Genomic DNA, 20,744 nt, shown 5'->3' with positions numbered 1-20,744 from the left:
TTCTCTAGGCAACTCCTCACCACTGTGTGCAACTCCTGCGATTCCGGGATGGTGGTGCTGAGGAAAAGTGCTCAATCTGGGTGAAGAGTCCTGCGGAGATGTAGGGCTAAACAATGGCTTTTCAGGCTTCTTCATAGCAGTAGGAGAAGACATATCTGCAAGGGTGAAAAATGGTTTTGGCAATGTTAAGCTACAGCCCAGAAATGAATGTGCCAGAGGACAGACAGTCTTGTCTAACATCCTACTCTTCTTTTATCCTTGATCCTTTAAAACAGGTGCACCTCTATTCATTTGAGTGGCTATCCTGTCACTTTAAAGTTTATGTAGCAGTTTTTGCTTCTCAATGAAGATGACTTAAGGCTTAATTCGTTAAATGTGCTTTTTTCTCAGAAAGGTTAAAAAAAATGGTGACACAGTGGCCTTCTGGGTAAGACACAGAACTCTGTTTATTGATTCTCTGTGGCTCAAATAAAGACTTGCCCAGACATTCCCCACTAATTTAAATTTAAATGGTTTCAAGGAACCTTTGTTTTGCAGGCCCCAGACCACACTGTTTATAAAATAGTGGCAAACAGAGTACAGATGTCACAAAGGATCTTTCAGGTTGGAAAAGAGAGAATTAATCAGTATCTTAAACTGTCATTTATACCATTCGTCTGACATCTCATACGGTAACAACAATGGCTAACATTTATGAAGCACTTCTAGGTTTGCAAAGAGTAATTATTATCTATTCCATTTATAATTTTATTTGATCCTCACAACAACCCTGTGAGGTGGGCACTGTTATTTAGCCTGTTTTACAGATGGTAGAACCTGGGGTTGAACGAGGTTAACAGGGTCAAGTCACCTAAAATGTCTGAGGCAAGATTTTACCTTCAATTTTCCTGATTCCAAGTACAGCACTAGTACCACTATCCCATCTCATGAGGAATCCAACATATTGATTTTGCTATAGTTTCTTTTTAAGCTGATACAGACAATCATTATTAAAAGAATATCAATAAGGAGAGCTTTCTGGTACTGATGAAATCTATACCATTCATATTTTATTTTAAGAATGCTTTAAAAATCAACTTTTTAAAATGATGAGATGGCTTCATAGTTCTTTAGTTCCATGTCTTTATAGATAACTATTAAGAAAATAACTTTCATCCTAATAAAAAGCATTTAACAAAATTAATTATTTGATTTCAGCATTTTGTCACTCTGATACTGTATCATCTAACAATTCAATGATAGCTATCACTGTTCAAAAAAAAGATTTAGCAGCTAAAAGTACTAGCTCTCAGTCACAGTCTTTGACTAACATAGTGAAGTTGATTACCACCATTAAACTGGTCAGAAACAGCACACTTTTGAAACAGAAAATCAGGGAACTAATTCCATATACCTCTAGAAATAGGAAATAAGCTTTAAAAAAGAAGAAGAAAATGGTCAATTAAAATATTGTCATTAGGATCCCTATAAAAATGAAAAAAGATATTTAATTTGTATAAATAGCTTTTAACATTAGGGTTAACTGCAGCTAATAGACCTTAAATAATGCTAAAAATTAATGAATGACTAATACATAATGAAATAAAGATATTAAAATATACACATTTTTAATCTGATTGAGGGTGGCATGCTATACGATGTGCAATCAAAAAAATCATAGGCTTTTAAAACTGGAAGAGATGAGACATTTTAAGTCATCCATTCCAACCGCCTTATTTTTATAGATATTGTAATCACAGTTTCAATAACCCCTACTAGGATTCCTAATCTGAAAAGGACTTTCAGAAAAGGATGCTAGTGGCTTTCTATTGCTGCTCTAATGCACTGCCTTTACAACTATGTTTGAGTTCAAGTATGAGGTTTCAAATAAAATTAACATATGGTCAATCTGTGGCTAAGAAGTCTGCCATATAAATTATAAAGTATAACTACAAATCATTTCAGAACAATTCAACACAAATGGTCTTTCCCATCTAGGATGAATGCACCTGGTGATGCGATCTTTGGAGAAGATCAACCAAATCAAGGCAGTGCCACTGGTGCTCATTATTTCAAGACTTTCATTACAACGAGCTGAATCCACAATAACGAGTTCTTTTGGGGGGGGGACGACACACAAACCATAGGTGTTCATGCAAAAGTTCATATTACACAGGTGATTATGCAGTTTTAGAGATGCTACTTAGGCATTTTCTTTGCTAAAATTATATAATTAACTTTATGAAGTAATTAGGACAGCTTCATTTATTCTTTCTGTTCTCTCTCTTACATGTACTGATTTAATGGTCCCTTCATGTTCTAAACACACCCAGGAATTACAGATGCAGAAAACAAGAAAGACTGAACAAAAACTATCTGCATGAGTTATGAATATTACAAAGGGTCTCCCCTTCTTGATTAGTAAAAAAAGTGTGCAGTTTTCATTAAAAACACATGGGCTTCACTGAGGTCCATATTTATAGGATTCACTTTAGAAGAAAATAAGTAATATTATTATTAACTTTAACTATATTTTATTTTCTTATAAAGATATAGCCTTGTTAAATGAAACAGGATAAAGTGAGGTTTGGAATTCGAGACATCTTAGAATGACAAGTTAAAGGATGTATCCCACACTCAACGTTTTATTCAGTTTGACTCCAAACATATACAATTTATTCATAGGGTCAAAATCTCTTACAAAAATATTCTTTGTGGGAGGGGGAATCAAGATGGCAATGTAAAGGCAGGGACTCTCCTGACATCTCCCTCAAACCCCTTTAAATATTTTAAAATAATGACTCTAAACAAGTTCTAGAGTGACAGAACCCACAAAAAGATGGAGTAAAACAATTTTCCAGCCCAAGAAAACTTAGAAAGTTGGCTGGAAAGGTATGTTGTAGCAGGGTGAGAAAGGAGCATAGTCCAGTGCAGGCTGCACCAGCACAAATCTGGCCCCAGCAAACCAGGAGCAGACCTCAGGGCTACTGAATCAATGGCAGCAGTCACAGTTTCCAGACCCCTCAGCCCACAGAGGGTAAGGGGATCAGAACAATGGGTCAGAAGATTTGCAGAGGTATGTTATGGTATAATAATAAAATAATTTGTAACTTTTATTATAATTTTAAGTTATTAAGTACCTGGTTGCTCTCTATTATTGTCTTGTTTCCTGGTAAGCAGGTTCTTGCTTCTCAAACTATGTTCTTATTGAAGTGTGAGGGATGGAACAGGAAAAAAATGTAGAATCACATAGTAAGGGAGGAATTATAAGAGCCAAGAAAAGGTTTGTCTGATGTTTCCATAAGGGAGAGACAGGCAATAAGAGAGACGCAAAGGGATTGTTGTGAGGGCTTGAAACCAGAATGAGAAATTTAAATTTGATTTGGAAATTCAGCATGAGCCAATGAAAGAGAAATAGAATATGGCAGTGTCTGTAAGGTAGCTCCTTTCTTTCTCTTTTCCTTTTCTTCAGTGAGCACCCTATTATAAGTCATCTCACACCTGGATGGCTGCAACCGCCTTTTCCTGCCCCTCTTGCCTCCAAATCATCTTATTCTAACTTATCACACAGAGTTTCTAGAATATCTTTTGTGAACATCGTCATGACTGCATCACTCCGCAGCTCAAAAAAATACAGAAGTTCTCTGTTATCTATTGTATCAAATCTTTGTCATTAAATATCATTTACGATTATTTCTGTACATTCTAGCCAAGGTAATTTGCTTATAATCTCTCCTTTCTTCAGCTCATTTTACAGATGAGGAAACTAAGGCAAACAGGGGTTAAGTAACTTGTCCAGGGTCACACAGCTAGTAAATGTCTGAGGCTAAGTTTGAGCTCAGGTCCTCCAGACCTGCTGCTCTATCCACTGTGACACTTAGCTGCCCCTTTCATATAATATACCCTCAATAAATGTTTACTTATGATATGTCTCATAGACAGGATGATTTCCAAAGTCCATGGAACTTTGAACAAATTGGAGACTGGGAAGAGAAAGACCCCAAGGAAGAAAAAGAGAAAAAAATTTCAAATAAGCTGAAGAGAAGGAGGAAGCAAGAAAAGTGAGAGAACTCAGTAAATAAGAAGGAATCAAAGGCAGGATCAAAGGGCACTTTTTGCTGTCAAAGAGAGGGACAATGGGGGAAAGAAAGAAAAAACATCTATTCAAAAGACAAGAAAAGGTGACAAAAACTTGCAAGTGATGGAGTTTATTGTTACTGCTTACTCCTATACGTGGATTTCTAATTAGGCGATTAGCTCTTGCTTTTAAAAGCCATATGGTAAAGACTGTATGCAGCTTAGGGTCTTTTTTTTTTTTTCAATAAGTCAAATACACAAAGGGTTAACATACAAGGCACATTTTACCTGGGCTTCTGTTAATTGAGTTTTAACTCTTATCCATTTTGTTCAAATCTTCCCTTAAAATGTATCTTACAAAAAACTAGGGAGTTACCATCATATCTCATTATTTCCACTTAAAATCCTGTCATTATTTTCATATTTTGTACCATGCTTAGCTTAAGCTATAGTGTGTCATATATTTTACAGCATCACATCAAAGGTGGAGGGAGGGAGGTTAAAATAAATAGATCAACTTTTCTCCCAATAAGGTACACTCATCTACAAAGGGAGGCAGAATGTGAAAAGAGGCACTGTGAAACCCAGCCTATGTAGTCTACTTAGCGGCAGCTTGCACAAATGGTGCTCCAGATGTATATCTGTTCAAATCAGCCCAAGGCAACAATTTTGATCAATTCTAATGTGATAAAATGCTGCAGGGAAAGTGTGCAGAAACGTGTTTACGTCAGCCCTTAATTAAACTGTTGTTCACTTCCAAAGAACCTTAGGAAACACTAATGAGACATGAGTTTGGGCAATTTCCTCATCAAAGCAAAGACCCTCTTCCTCTGTCTGTAGCAGCCTGTCATCCAAGGAGCTCCCTGGATAAATGTCACATGGCATGCCAATCAGCTAGCCACCTGTTAGGAGAACTTCACTGGAGTCAACTAGTGATCTAGGACAAGTTCAAACATCCACCTTAACACCTGCCTGTCCCGGACACCTGTTCCATTTTCATAGGCAGCCCAGCAATATGTGAGCTTTTCAAATATACTTAAGGTTCAAAATAGGATTCTATAATCTCCACAGGAGGTACATTCCTTATTCTAGAAAATGGGTATATTGTATAGCTCTTTAGATATAGATATAGATATTTTTAGATACATATATACATACATACATACATACATATATATACATACATATATATGTATATATATACATCATGATGGATAGATAGATACACATATTTGAATTTTATTCTCTTCTATTATGTCACTTAGGGTTTTCAACTACTTCAATCAATTAGGTAATAACACAAGAATTTCTTGGATTTCTGGAAGCAATTTTAAGAATGCCAAAACACTGACTAAATTAAAATATGTCATCTGTTTGATTACTATGCTTTAAAAATGCATTTTTTTAAAAAATTATTTTATTTTAAATTTATGGAATAAAAGATTTCTATCTAGGTAACCAAGTCCTTAAGCATCATTTAGCCTTTTTACAATCCAATGCATTTTTTCCTTCTAAATCTTTAATACACCAACTATTCTTTTTTACAAGACAGATGGATTTTAAGGGAGTTCTAATTGGGTATCATGTATATGCATCACCAGTTATTAGCTTCTCAAACTCAGTTGAGAAAATAGTTATTTTATTTTTTTGTCCTTAAATCATTCTTCAGTTTACCAACGGCTTGACATCTAAAACAATTCTTCTCAAGTATTGTTAAAACCTTTTACTTTGTTTTTTTACATTATCACAACTGCTAAGCATTTGCCAGTCTCCTGTTTTTGTAACAGGAGGAACTTAAGGTGTGAAGAAAACAGTAAGGAAACTCTGTTAACACTGCACCTCTGGTGTGAAGAGTTTGAACATGAACACCAGAGAAGGGACATTTACATGGATGGAAGTGACTATTGGTAATAATCCAATAAACTGGATCTAACCAGACTGAAGTAACAACATTTATTACTCTACATTTTTTATTTCTCTCATTTGGGTTGCCATATTTCTCTACATCCTTATAGATGAAGAGGCATTTCTATTTATTCTTATTTCTTTACAACTCTGCATGCTTAGTTATTGGTTTTTGGGTTTTTTTAAATAACATCTTAGATATTAGGCATCCCAGTGCTGCATAAGAGGCAGCCTGACATAGTAGGGAGAATCCTAAACTTGGAGTCAGGTAGTCCTGGGTTCAAATACTACCTTAGACATTTATTGGCTGTATGGCCCTGGCCAAGTCACTTACCCTTTCTCAGTCTCAGTTTCCTCAGTCGTAAAATGGGAATAATAATAATACAGACTGCTACAATGCAAGGTCCTTGAAGACAAGGGCTGTTTCAGGGCCTGACACAAACAGTAGATGGTTAATAAATGCTCACGGATTGACTGAATAATACCTGTAACACCTACCTCAAAATGCTGTTGTGAGGTCAAATGAGATAAAGTACATTAAGGTGCTATAGAAATGCCAATTATTATTGTATTTTGAACATCTAGGAGAGACTGCTGTTCAGCTCTCGCCCAAACATCCTTTGGTGTTTCTCTGTCCTCCTTTCAGAAAAATAGCTTTCTTTTAGGCTTGTCAACCATCATAAAGGATTTTTCTAGTGTAGAAAGAGCTTTAGTTCATCTAGGATGTCTGGGAGTGGCAAGTGAAGAATGAAGTAAACAAATTCCTTATGTATAAGATGAATGATGCTTGAAAGGAATCTGAATAGAAATAGAATATAAAGAGCTGGTAACTGTAGGACAGAATTTCAAAATTTCTGTCCCGGGTCATATACCTCTAGCTATCACAGCGCCACAAGTGGCTGCGATGCAATGTGGAAAGGGGAGAGACAATTGTTTAGTCAGCAATAGCAACCATCATATTCCTCTTCCAAAATGTTTACTTCACAACGTCTTTTACTCTTCTAAGCCTGACCTTTTATGTTGCATGTACTTGTCACAGAGACTGTTTGCAAAGGCATTTAACTAGTCTCTTCCACCATCTCTAGTTTCTGCGTCATTTAATCTCCTTTAAAGAGGGTGCAGGGTTAATATTCCTATGATATAGGCCTGATTCCATCCCTCCCCTGCTCAAACATCTTTAAGGACTCCCAATTGCCTGCCACATTGTTGTTGTTGTTGTTTGTCCATCATTCTCAGAGGACCATGACATCAGAAAGGTGACGCCATGCCCTGTAAGTGAATTCGATTTAAGTGAGGGAGGGCTGTACAAAGTCACCAGCCTCACTTTCTCCTCCAGAGTCTCCTACTGTACTACAATTAACTTCACATCAAAGGCTTTCTCCAAAATCTATTTATGAACTACTTGGCTGTTCTTAATGAATAGTATTCTTTCCACTGCCACTCAGCATAGATCCCACTTCCATGCCTTTGCTCTCATTTTTCCATCTAATGATCTTCTCCTGTCTCCAACTACTGATATCCTACCCTGCTCAGATTTTACCTCTTCCATGAAGCCTTTCTTGATCTTGTCCAACAGTAAGTGATCACAGTGTCCCAGAGCACACTGACCTCCTCTTTGTTCCTGTCACAGTCTACCACGTATCATATTTGTGCAAATGTAGATCCAGATTTCCCTCCACCCCCACCCTAAAAGCTGCTTGAGCTGGAACTATTTTGTTTTTGTTTTGTTTTGTTTTAGATTGGGTCTTCCTATCTCACAGCCACTCCTAGGCCCAGTCTCAATGCTGACTGACAACAACTGATGCAGGAATGCAGGATCAACCCAAGAGCTTTATATAATGTACTCTGCTCCCAACCTGGGCCAATTCCCCCTTGTTCAGACAGCCTGGTGGCCCCCTGCTCCCAAAGGCTCATTGCATGGGTGCCAGACTTAGCCAACCACAGCTCAGAGCTCCCAAGCTCCACAGATCCTCCAGTCTCAGCCTCCCCAGTAACAGGGATTATAAATAGGAGGTACCATACCAGGCCTGTTATTTTTCCTTTTTGAATTGCTGGGACCTAATACAAAGTACCACTGAACAAACATTCATTCAACCAAGAAAGTGCTTAACACATGTTTGTTCAATTACCTTGCCTTGCTGAATAGGTATTTTTTGAATGACTCAAAATAATTTCATCTGCATCAAAATGCTGGGGAGGAAGGAAGTCTTCAGAGGGTGAAATCACAATGCGGCATTTCCTTTTTAGCCTCTCTAGACACAACCCTGTATATGTTTATCATTCAATCAATATCAGCTGCTTTAGGGATGCTCACAGTAGTAAATCAAGAAATGTAAAGAAAATGGTGAGGTTTTTTCCCCCCATATGATTTCCTAGGCCCCAGTATAGCAAACGGACACAATATAAAGGATAAAAAAGGATCAGTCTATAGATTCTCTTACTGAATCCTTTACATATTCCTCTACAAATATATTTCAAAGGCCATGCTCCAAAATTGTTGACGAGTACTAGAATTAATTTTATGCCCATAACACTATATGCAATCAAAATTGTTTCAATCACTGGAACATTATAGAGCTTCCTCAAAGAAATCAAAAGTCACTCGAAAGATAATGGCCTAGCAATCTATACAGGAAAAACTAAATAGATGAAGAATGTTTTCATCTTGCCCAAATTGTAATATGCAGTGGGTGCATAGCCCACTGAGTTAGTTCATCAGTACCATATTTTGGGCTGGCATTACAGATAGATGAATTGGCTAGACCTAGAATTGAGTAGAAGGAGAAATGTGCACTGTGTCACATTTGGGAAATCGTGTAGCTGGAAATGGAAAGATGTATTGTGAGTATAAGGAGGCTGAAACACATTACCAAATTTAACTTGTGTACAAGTGGCACAAAAAATATCATGAAAAATGAGCATGACCAGAAAAGTAGGTGGGCTGGTTCACTAGAGAGAGTAAGGGATATAACAGATATATAGTACATAAATTTGTACTGTTAACCATGAAAATGATGTGAAAGTATGATGAGAAGGCCACCAGTGTGTTGGGCAGATAGCTTAAGGAGCTCTGAAAGGAGAACATGAAGAAGAATCATATAGGTTGAGAGTATGTCAATGAATTGTCATCTTCTGCATGGGTGAGGAAGCAGCCATATTGATAAAGCAGTGGATTCACTGAAACACCAAGAACTCTATGATGAAATAACTCCACATATATCATAAGAAATGGTAGCTTGTTAATAATAGATCATAACTATAGATTGTTGGCATTTCAGTAAGGAATATGTGCCTTAAATCAAGCTACACAAATTTTATGGAAGTACATTGGTTCTACAGATTTCTCTTTCACCATTACCAGAATTCAGCTTATATTATACTTACTTATGCATTGGGTTCCCCCATCAGATTGTAAACTCTTTGAAGGCAGGGACTATTAAAGAATCCCAGAGCCTCCAAATTGAAAGGACCTCAGAAGCCATCTAAGACCATTTCCATAATGGTTCATGAATAAATTTTACAACATACTAGAGGAATGTTGATTTGTCTTTCCATCTTTGTTTCTACTTTCAGAACATGTCACAGTGTCTTGTGAAAAGTAGTAGCTTAATAAATGTTCACTGAATAAATATTGAACACTGATTTTTTTTAAACTCAAGAATTTAAATGAAACTACTTAAATATACCTCTCTAATATTTCAATGAATTTGATATCTCAATAATGTGGGTATTCCCTTCAATGGTACTTATTAAAGTCTATGCTTTCTCATTTTGTATTTTTGTCCATGCCCTCCTATAAATTCTTTTTTTTTTTTAAGATCTATCCCAGATACTTAGGTCTCCCTCTAGGTCTTTCAACATTTTGTGGCCAGTTGGACTTGTTATCAGTAGTTCTGGCTAAAATATAACTTCCACAGTTTCGTTGGTTAAAAGTAAAGGTTTTAAAATTTTTTCTAATCTTAGAGAAAGTAAAGAGGATCTCACTAGGGTCCCTTCCAGCTCTAAAGTTCTATTACCCTTGGATTCTCTGACTTATGGCAAATGATGTGACTGAGCACCTTCCACACCTCCGGTTAACAAGTCCTTCAATGTTATAACAAGACATATGGACTTACTCCCTCAGCCGTTTGAAGATCATTCCAGATGATTAAGAATAATTAGCTGCCATATTTTAAAAGTATCTTTCCCTATAAATTTATATTTAGTCTATCCTAAAATAACTTCAGGAAAACAAGAAGTTACATCCTAGAGATGAGGTGAGACGATTTTGCAGGCATTCACTCCAATATTCCTTCTCTATAAACCAATTCTTTTCTATAAAACAAAATATAGTAAAGGGCGGGAAGGCTAGTAAGAGCTCTCACTTTAAGCACAATGATGGTTTATCCTGACTACTATCTAAGTACACTATTATGCTTTTCAGCAACCAAAAGCATTAAAGCAGTTGTTTAAATCAGGGTTTTGTGTGTGTGTGTGTGTGTGTGTGTGTGTGTGTGTGTGTGTGTGTGTGTTTTCAATAGCTAGCCAAACTCAAGCACAGTGGCATGTTGGTACAAGTCTCCCTTTATCACATCCTTCTATATGAAAAAGGTCTCTAGGCTACACCTACACTGAGCAAAGATAAAGCCCAAACCCCTTTGAAGCTCACAATAACACCTTACTAAGAAGTAAAAATCCTTTGAAGAGTGAAGAACAGTGCTAAGAGAATGAATACTGAATACATGAATACACTTACAAAAAACACTTCAAGATGCCTTTGTCCATTAAGTGATTTCATTTCAGCAGATTGACAATGATGAAGTGTCTTGAGTACTGTCAGAAAACCTAATTTGAAGGGGGTGGAGGGGAGTACCAAACAATAATGCTGGATTTGGAGTATATTGCAGTCACTTATTAAATATTGGCATAGGTAAATTACTGAGATTCAACATGCCTCCAGGGAAAACCTCCTGGCTATGGTGGCTTATTAGTGCAAAGGATTCAAGAGCCTTGGACTATAAAATAAAATCAATACCATAACCTTAACTGTAAAAGTCAGAAAGATACTGGAAGGGTTCTAATTTAACAAGATTATAGATGAGTTTTTCAAGGAGAACATTTGGGGAAAAGCCATACATTTAAAGACATTTATGCTCCTAGACAACCCAAGGTTTCTTTTGTTACTAATGCTATTTTATGTTCTAAGGGTAGATTGGGGGTGATTTCACTGATCTGTTACTTTAGTCAATTTCCAGGAAAGTGTAAAAGGCTCTGAAACTGTTATCAAATAAAAGCATTATATTGAGGTTGAAAGAAACTGTTTGGTAACAGTTATGATTTGATGTGGTTAGTGTGGTAGATGAAAAAAATAAAGAAAAATTGAAGGTCATCAGTTCAGTAGCTCAATAGAAATATAGTTATGTATATAACATGCAGCTTCCTTTCATGGATAACAGTAACCAAGGAAAGGTATAAATTGTCATGTCTGAGCTCAACTTAAATCTATATTTTCCCTCTCTCAAATGTAAATGAAAGAAAAAAGAATATGCTGTCAAAGACATTACCGTGATGGTATATTTATTATCCTAATGGTTTTGGATATCATGTGAAATTGATCAGCAACAAAACCTCTATTTGGTAATGGACCCATTACATTTAAGAGATAACGTCAATGAAACAGAATATTGTCACAGAATAATGGTCTCCTATTGCTACATCCCTAGTCATTTAGGGAAAATAAATGTTTCAGACTGGCTGAGTCATTTATTTTCAAAGTAGGAGACACTGATCCCATAACAAGGTTCTGTTACAATAACTCAATCTCTATCAATCATTTGCTGTACCAGAATAGCTGAGGACAGGGCATATGCATCTGTGAGAAATGTGCATTCCTCAGGTACAAGCCAAAACATATGGTGCCTCCCAGCACATAAGCATTTCTGCTGTTCAGTGTTCCAATGAGTCTTCTTACATTAACATACTTTTAAAAACAATTACTTTTTGTTTAGGAATAGAAATGCTATTTTCAAATAGTTCTAAAAGATGATGTTTTCAGATGGTTTTTAAGATACTTTACATTTGACTCAAGTCATTAAAGATGATTTTTCATATAACACTTAAGACCTTCAATTGGTGTGTGTGAAAAATTTAAGACAGCTTAAGTTAACTCTGAAGAAAAATATAATCTGCTTAAAGATTTTGCTCTGTACAAGCCTTACTGTCCTGGATCAATGCTTGTCAACTGGATCAAAGATATATACCTCCAGACTAATAACTCAACTTTCTTATCATCTATCCTTAATTTTAGAGACCACATCTTTTAAAAGCAATTTTTATAAACAGTAAGGGGGGAAAAGAAAGAAGTGTTGTATCTCAAAATTTATTGCAGCCAATTTTGGCCCCTGCTCTAAAAATGCATAATTCAAGTCAGTTTTCTAGCTCTAGCTCCGCAGGGCAGAAAAAAAAATACTCCCTAGGGTTGCAGAGGAGTAGAGGTGGCCAGAGAGGTGGCCACTCCTTTAAGAGGGGTGGCCAAAACTCTCACCCCATGTCTCTACCTTCTTCAACACCATATGTTCAAGCTGAGAGAATTCTCTCAGCTGCTTCTAAACACTAGTTTTCAGTTCAATAGCGGGGAAGTAAAGTCCAACTTGTGGCAGCCTGAGAGCTCAAAGGGAAAACTACAGACTCATAGGACAAGGAGCCTGAAAAGCCTTTGAGATACTATAAACCAACACATTCATTTTCCAGATGAGGACCTGAGGCCTTGAGAAGAAAAGAAGCTTGCTCAAGCTCACATAGTAGGAAATAGCAGAGCTACTACTCAAACACTATTCTTCAAACCACTATAAAATAATATTTTAAGATCAAGTTTTAATACAGGTTTGAAAACAGAAGTAATCCATCTCTTCCTGTCTAAAAAGATTTAACATGACACTTTCTGATTTCACAACTCAATTTTGGGAATAATAGGGGGTCTGATATCCATAAATCCTGGACAGTTAGTAAATGACAAGTTGTCATTCATTCATTTATTTACTTTGCTTTTTGGACTACTTATCTGCAGGTACGCAATTTCATCTGATATTAATGCTCATAGATATTCAACCACAAATATGCCACAGATTCAAATTTCTCATAGCTTTTCACAGCTATAAAGGTTGAACATTTTCACCAGTCTAAAAACTAGTTTCACAAGAAGTACTGGTCAACCACCTTTTTAGTCCTAGGTGTGATCAATGGAACTAAGCAATGACTGCCAGTAGCAATGTTTGACACAACAAGGCTACCACATAGGCAGAGGTGAAGAAAAGAAGGGGTTGGGGAAGGAGAGGCATCATAGTATAGTAGTGACAATAATGAAGTTTCCATATTGCCTTAAAGTTCATGGAGTATTTTCTCTATTTTATAAATGAGGAAATTGAGGCTCTGAAAAGGTAAGTGACTTGCCCATGTTCACACAATTAGTAAAAGTTAGAGGCAGGATCCAGGTCTTCCTGACTCCAAATCCAGCACTTTATGAACTATAGCATGAGCATTATATATAAAGTTGTAATTATATATAGTATGCTTTTTTAAGTATATAATAACTTCAATACATTAGTTTCCAAGCTGTCCTAATTGTCTGTATCTCTTTATTAACTTCCTTTGGTTCTCTTCTTTGTACTTAAAAAAAATCCTTTGGTGTGAGAAAAAAATCCTTAAAAAAAAATCCTCCCCCTCCTCCTCCTTTTGAATCACAATTGCTAGTCCTCTTCTCCCTCCCAAATGTGATGTCCCAATTTAAAAAAAAATGACAAATACACTTGGTCCAGCAAAACAATTTCATACATTTGCCATGTCATGTTTGAAAATATATTTCATTATGCACTTTGAGACAGGCAGCATGCTTCATCACTGGTCTTTTGGAGTTGTGATTGATCATTATATTGTTCAGAGTTCTTAAGTCTTTTGAAGTTTTCTTTACGTTGTTGTACTTATTGTACAAACCTATCAGTTATGAAAGTCTTTCCAAGTTTCTAAGAATCTATGTCCTATGTCATTTTTTATAAGGTAATAATATTAATTACAATTATATACCATATTGTGTCCGGCCATTCACCTGAATACACCTCCTCCCCTTAATTTCTAGTTCTTTGCTACAACAAAAAGTCCAGCACACTTTCCACTGCACCCTACTCTTTCTTACTTCAGTTTCCTCATTTGTAAAATGAGAATGTTGGAGTAAATAATACCCAAGATCCTTTCTAGTTCTAAATTCTATAATTAATAGGGAGAAAAAAAGAACAAAAGGGAGAGGGAGGAAAGATAGAGAAGCAGGAAAAGAGAGAGGGAAGGAAGTAGATGTGGTATTGAGTGATGGAATGACACACAGCAATTATCCTAGGTGCCACACCATTCTGGTCTACTGGGCATAAACCTAACTCACATTTTTAAGGCCTTTGAAGGTTTATAAAGCACCTTCTTCACATTAACCCTGTCAGTGGATCCAACAAAATGAATACTGGATTTGGATTTGGAGGACCTGGATTCAAATCTGTCCTCTATCACTTACTTTCTGTAAGACCTTGGCCAAACAAGTCACTTAATCTCTCTGGGCTTCAATTTGTAAAATGAAGAGACTGGTTTAGATGGTCTCTAAGGTCCCATCTTGCTCAAAATCTGTGACCTACTGACCAGAGGACCTCGAAGTGTCCTTTTAACTTGAAATCCCATGATTAAAGTCAGTAGTACAAGTACTTACTATCCCCATTGCACAGACAAGAAAAGAAGCTCAGAGAGTCCAAATGATCACCCATAGACAGCTCATAAAAACCGCAGGCAAAATTCAAATCCAAGTCTCAAATCTACTTGAATTATAACAAATTTATGTTATAGTAAAATATATTTATATATTTATGTTATAGTAGAAAAGGCACTAGACTTAGTGTCAGAACTGATCAGGGTTTATATCCCAACTCCAATACTACTAGCTGTGTTACCCTGAATAAGTTACTCCACCGTCTTTGACCTCAGTTTCCTCATCTGTGAAACAGGGATAAGATTTGCTTCACAGGGCTTCGGTACATCTTAGATGAGATTAAAGTAGATAAAACTGTTTTCCAAACCTTAAAACACCATATAAATGTCAGCTATTAATATATACTGCCCCTAGCATGATGTTATGTTAGTACCATCCTTTTCCTGCCAATATTCCTGGCAATATGCTGTTTGTCTTGATTTCATATTTATACACCTTTGTGGTACCTCATGGTACTGCTCGATGTGGGTGGAGTAGAATTCAGGATCAATTCTCAGACATATATGGCTAATTAAAATCTGAAAATCTACAACAATTTTATTACATCAGGCTAACTGGGAAGAGAGCCTATGTAAACCAGTGAAATGTATAAATTTCAAAATATTGAAAAGAAATATACTCTTATTGCTTTGTTCTAACTACAAAATCTGAAATTATATTAACCAACTATTTCTTGATAGAATTCCTACTTTCAAAAGTGTTTTTAGTTAGCATATTAAAGTAATAACTTAAGCACCTTCCAACTTAGCTTATATTGTAATTAAAAGTACTTCTAAAATACTAGAAATTGGGTGACCTCTCAACATAATCTTGTTTGCTTTATTCATAAGCCCAGTCCTGTCTGAATAGTCAGAACTCCCAGAGCCATTAAGTCCAAATTAACGATAATTTGCTGCATTGGAATCATAGTGCCTTTGGAGTTTTGAGGGACCTTGGAGATTATCTAGTTCAAACCTTACCCAATGTATAACAAATGATCATCCAGCCTTTCCTTGTATCCTTCCAGTTCCAAACACCTTTAAATTGTTTAAAAATGCATTTATAACAAGACCCTTCATTTCCCTTTATTTTGGGCTCATTGGATTAAATTAGCTTTACTATAAAGATACCTTTCTTCCTTTGATCTAAATCTCGGACACAAATCTTTTGAAGTTTGATAATAAAGTCCTTGATATTTGGTGAAGAAAATGACATGGCTAATAGATCAATAATGGAATCTTTGAGAATTTTCAAAACATACAATTTAGCAGCATTTCAGACATCTGGGTACTTAAGTAAAACTAGATTTAGTTTCTTCTAAATTTAGACAAAGACTATTCTTTGGTCAAATCCACTTCAAATATTAAGAATCAATCACAAATCAATGCACAAGAATCTACTATGTATCAGGCACTATGCTAGAAACTAGAGATACAAAAATAAAATTGCAACAGTCTTTGCCCAATCTAGTCAAGAAAAACAACACGTACAAATAGAGACACAAAGTAGATATAAGATAATTTTTAGGGAAAGGCACTAGCAGTGGAGGAATCAGAAAAGGACTCATAAAATCCAGCTCTTCAACTGAGCCTTGAGGAACACTGGGGATTCTAAGAGACGGAAGTGAGAAGGAAGTGCATTCTACGAAGGCAAGAATAAGACAGGAGATGCAATGTTGTGTATGTGAGAGGAATTGTTAAGAGGGCCAGTTAAGCTTGACCACAGCATATGTGAAGGGTGGAATAGTGTAATAATGAGGCTGGAAACAGAGGAGTCTATACTTTATGCTAGAGGAAGTACAAAGACTGGAGTTTACTGAATATGAAAGTGGTTTCACCAATCATTCAGTCAGTCAACTGGCATTTATTAAGCACTTATTATATGCCTGACACTGTGCTGTCTAAGTGCTGGGGGCATGAAGAAAGGCAAAAGATAGTCCCTGCTCTCCAGGATATCAGCTGAACAGAAGAGATAACCTACAAAAATCTATGTACAAATAAGATATGTGGAGGATAAATTCAACATTATGATTTAGGAAAATCATTTTGGCATTGTGTGGAGGAAGAATTGGATACGGGAGAGGCTAATTGGAAGCTATTGCAATAGTTCAGGTGAGAGGGAATAGAGTTAGAATTAATTTACCACATGAACCAAGGTGAATAAAGAAAAAGGGACAGATACAAGAGATGTGGAGGTAGGCATGAAAAGATTTTGTAGCTGTTTAGAGAGAAACGATGAGGCAAGAATAATTGTAGATGTTTTGAAACTGGGTGATTGGAGGATGGTAGCAGTGCCTTTGACATACATAGTTCAAGTTCATAGGGTCAAACGTTTAGAACTAGAAGGGACCTTACAAACCATCAAGTACATCCAGCCCTCCCCCCCCCAACATTTTATACATAAGGAAACTGAGGCACAGGGAGGTGAAATAGCTTTCCTGGGATCACACAGCTAGTAAATATCTTGGACAAAATTAGAACTCAACTCTTCCTGATTCTGAATTTGGTACTCTATCCACTCACCATCTTGCTTCTTCCATTAGGAAGAGGGGTGGATTTGGGGGAAAAGAAGATCTCTTTTATAGACAAAGTCAGTGTCAGACTCCTAGGGATCACTGAAAGGTTTCCAAGAAAAGAGTTTTGGATGGGAAAAAAAAAGCACTGATCTGAATCAGAAGAACAAAACGTAAATCAGACAATATCTCAAATTAAGGATCTTTTTTTCTTTTAAGCATTAGAACAAGGAGATTCTGAAATATTTTGCAACTATAATAAAGGCTTGTTGGATTGAATTGAATCAAATCAAATCAAATTGAATTGAAGAACAGAGGCAGAAGATTTTGCTGGCATCATTTTAATCAGTTAGTGCACAGAGAGAATTGGTGTAGAATGTGTCTGTTGAGGGTGTGAATCTTTGTGTGTGTTTGTATCTGTGTATTGGGAGGGCAGGACAGGGACCTTTTACAATGAGAACATAATAATGAGGGATTCACGGAAAGGATAGGATCTGGCCCCAAGAGGAAAATATTCCAGGGAAGAAGGATTAACAATAGGAGTTGCCTAATTTCTCTTTGTCATCAGTCCAAGCCTTGCTTCCCTTCTATTACAGGATATAACATATGAAGAGATGAAAATAAAGAAGTAAATGTTGACTAATCTAATTCACATCACTGTTTATGAGATTAAATTTATATAAATTATAGATAATAGAATTTGAAAAAATATTTAACTGTCTTAAGTAATATTTCATTAAAATGTATATTTTGAAAGCTAATAAATTATAGTACAGAAACTGCTTAAAACAATATGATAGTTATATTTCTTGTGATCAAGGCAGTACAATTTTAAAGAATTTTTAAAATATAAGAACATGGTGTATGTGTATGGAGTGTTTAACTTCTGAGTTTCCATTTTAAAATATGCAGCCTCCTTATAATTATACAAATCTGGATTCCTAAACCGATAAATAAATTGGCACATTTTGCATGAAATAAGATCAGTGTTTGATTACAGTTATGATGTTTGTGATCTCACTTGGAATAAATTCCAAATGAATGGTTTGGGGATTCCTTGTTCAGAGAGAATAATAATAATAACAATAAAAGATAGAATTTATATAGCACTTTAAGGTTTATAAAGCACTTTACAAACATCATTCTTTGATCTTCACAACCACTGTGAGAGGTAGGTGATATTATTACAGTCATTTCACTGATGAGGGAACTGAAGCAGACAAAGGTTAAGTGAGTGGCACAGGGTCACATAGCTTGGTGAGTTTCTTGAGGCTGGATTTGAATTCAGGTCTTCCTGACTCCAGATCCAATACTCTATCTATCCACAGTATCACCTGGTTGCTTCTGGAGGAAAGTGAAAAGTTGAAGGAGGGAGAACCTTTGATTTTTCTAAGTTAGTTAGGAATCAGCTTGTTTGTTTCCCAAGATTAGATTTTGGAACGAGGGTAACAGGATTCATGCTAACACGGTGAGTCATAGGCAGAAGGGTCATCAATGAATACAACATTAAGGAAAAAAAAAGGAAGGATACTGTTCATCGCAAGCAGAAAAAAATCATTCAGGTAACTAAACAATATTTATTGATTATCCTCCAAAACTGTGGTAGGCACAATGCAAGAAAAATGAAAGATGTTATCATTGGCTATCTCTTTGGGTTCCAGGAAGTCAATAGGACATGCATATGTATTAAGTACCACCACATGTATGTAACTACTGGGCTAAGAACAAGAAAGCAAAAAGCAAAAAGCAAAAACAAACAAACAAAAAGTTCCTGCCCTCAAGCTTAATTTATGCAAGTCCAAAAGTTTCCTCTTCAGAGGAACGTATTAACTTAAAATTTTAAAAGTATGCAGTATGATGGAGTACTTTATTATCCCATTAAAAAATAAGCCCAGAGAACAAAGAAATTTCATTCGTCTTTATAAAATTTACAAAGATAGGATGTACTCTAGCCTTTTTATTTCTTAACAGGTGAAGGTTTCTTCCTACAATGCTTTATTGTACATATTACAAAGTCTTCAGGGGCTTCAATATTAAAGTGTCAGAGTTTTTTAAGCACACTTGAGAAGGGATTTTTCCCTCTTCCTCTTAACATGATATGCCTTTTTAGACTTCTCAGATAATTCCAATCATCTTAACAAAGGAAAATCACCAAGACAATAAAATGATTTAACAAAAGGGAAAGAATGACAGTTTCCCTTCTACTTTTCAAAAATGTTTTATAATATGATATGAGATTGCCTTTATTAAATAGACTGGTAGAGGAATCAACTTTTACAATGTGACAATTTTTGCAATAAAGAACACCTACACTTCTTTGCAATACATCCTTTCCCACACATAATTAGCAGCACAGTTATTATTGCTACTATTATATTCCTTGTTCGGTATAATTTCTCTGGAAATGAAAATATAGCTTTGTTTGGAGTAAACCTGGCACATAAGCAATAACATGTGAGCTGTAGTTATTTCTCATGCTTTTAAGAATGTCTTTTCTCTATTTTACTTTTTTAAAAATTTTTATTGCTTCCTCTCCCCAATTCCCTGATTTTTTTTTTCACATAATTCAAATTCACAAGGTACTAATTTAGTGGTTCCTCAATGAGGAAACAGGGGGAAACTAATGTGAGTTCCCTTTTAGTGCAGACACTGAAAAATGCACAAGCCCCAAACAGGATACTTTTTCGGATTACAAAGGAAGTAAGGGGAAATATAGGAAAAGAAGTAACAGTGTCAATGACTTCTTTCGGTTATTTCCATAGAAATTGCTCCCTAAAATGGCTGTTTCCTAAAAACTGGGATTAATTCACTAAAAAAATCCCATCTTAAATTGTAGGAAATTCCTTTGGGTAGTAGCCATCTCCCCCAATCTATCCTGAGGAATCCCTTTCCTTGGGAAAGGACAGAAGTCTGGACAATCAGAAAACATTTGTTAGGCTAGCCTGGCATAGCACTGGAGAATCATTAGGGGCTCTAGCAATCACCACCCCCACTCTTCCCATAACTATCTTGCTATTTCTAGTCTAGTATATAATTATGATACCCAAAATTGGTATGGTAGAGTAGAAAGAAAACTTGATAGCTTCAAAATTCCTTGGTCCAGTGGTACAGTAGGGAAAGCAATGGACTCAGAGTCAGGATAGACCTGAGTTCAAATGCAGCCTAAGACACTTAACCAGCTGTGTGACTCTGAGTAGGTCATTTCAACTCAAATGAGATAATATTTATAAAAAACATTTAGCCCAAAGTAGTCACCATATAAATGCTTATTCCTTTCCTCCTTCACCTTCTGCTTGTAGTTTTGGTTTCTTTATCTGTAAAATGGGGATATTAAAAACAACCATTTTGATACTAGTCTATCATCTCTACATGAAAAATGTCTTTCTTTCTTGCTCTAAGTCTTATTACATATATTTAGTTTCTCTTTGACTGCGGGCCATTATGTTCTTACTAACTCTGTTGCCCTTGCACCAAAATCTAATCTTGAACATCAAACTGATTTCTAAAAATATA

General features: G+C 36.0%; 1 protein-coding gene across 5 annotated transcripts in view; it reads right to left on the bottom strand.

Annotated features, from left to right (window-relative positions):
• The window catches only part of NFIB (nuclear factor I B), a 271,519-nt gene that overhangs the window by 51,384 nt on the left and 199,391 nt on the right, over nucleotides 1-20,744 (bottom strand). For 4 of the 5 annotated variants that reach the window (XM_020969759.2, XM_020969760.2, XM_020969763.2 and 1 more), the window contains exon 7: nucleotides 21-155. The exons of the other annotated variant lie outside the window; for it this stretch is intronic. In XM_020969759.2, the coding sequence (XP_020825418.1) occupies nucleotides 21-155 (135 nt within the window). The remainder of the gene's footprint in view (nucleotides 1-20; nucleotides 156-20,744) is intronic. 5 annotated transcript variants of the gene reach the window in all.

This window comes from Phascolarctos cinereus, unplaced genomic scaffold, assembly GCF_003287225.1.
Source record: "Phascolarctos cinereus isolate Bilbo 61053 unplaced genomic scaffold, phaCin_HiC Scaffold_4;HRSCAF=312, whole genome shotgun sequence".
NCBI classification, from domain to species: Eukaryota; Metazoa; Chordata; class Mammalia; order Diprotodontia; family Phascolarctidae; genus Phascolarctos; species Phascolarctos cinereus.
The sequence above is the reverse complement of the archived record's forward strand: the minus strand, read 5'-3'. Positions and strand labels throughout refer to the sequence as shown.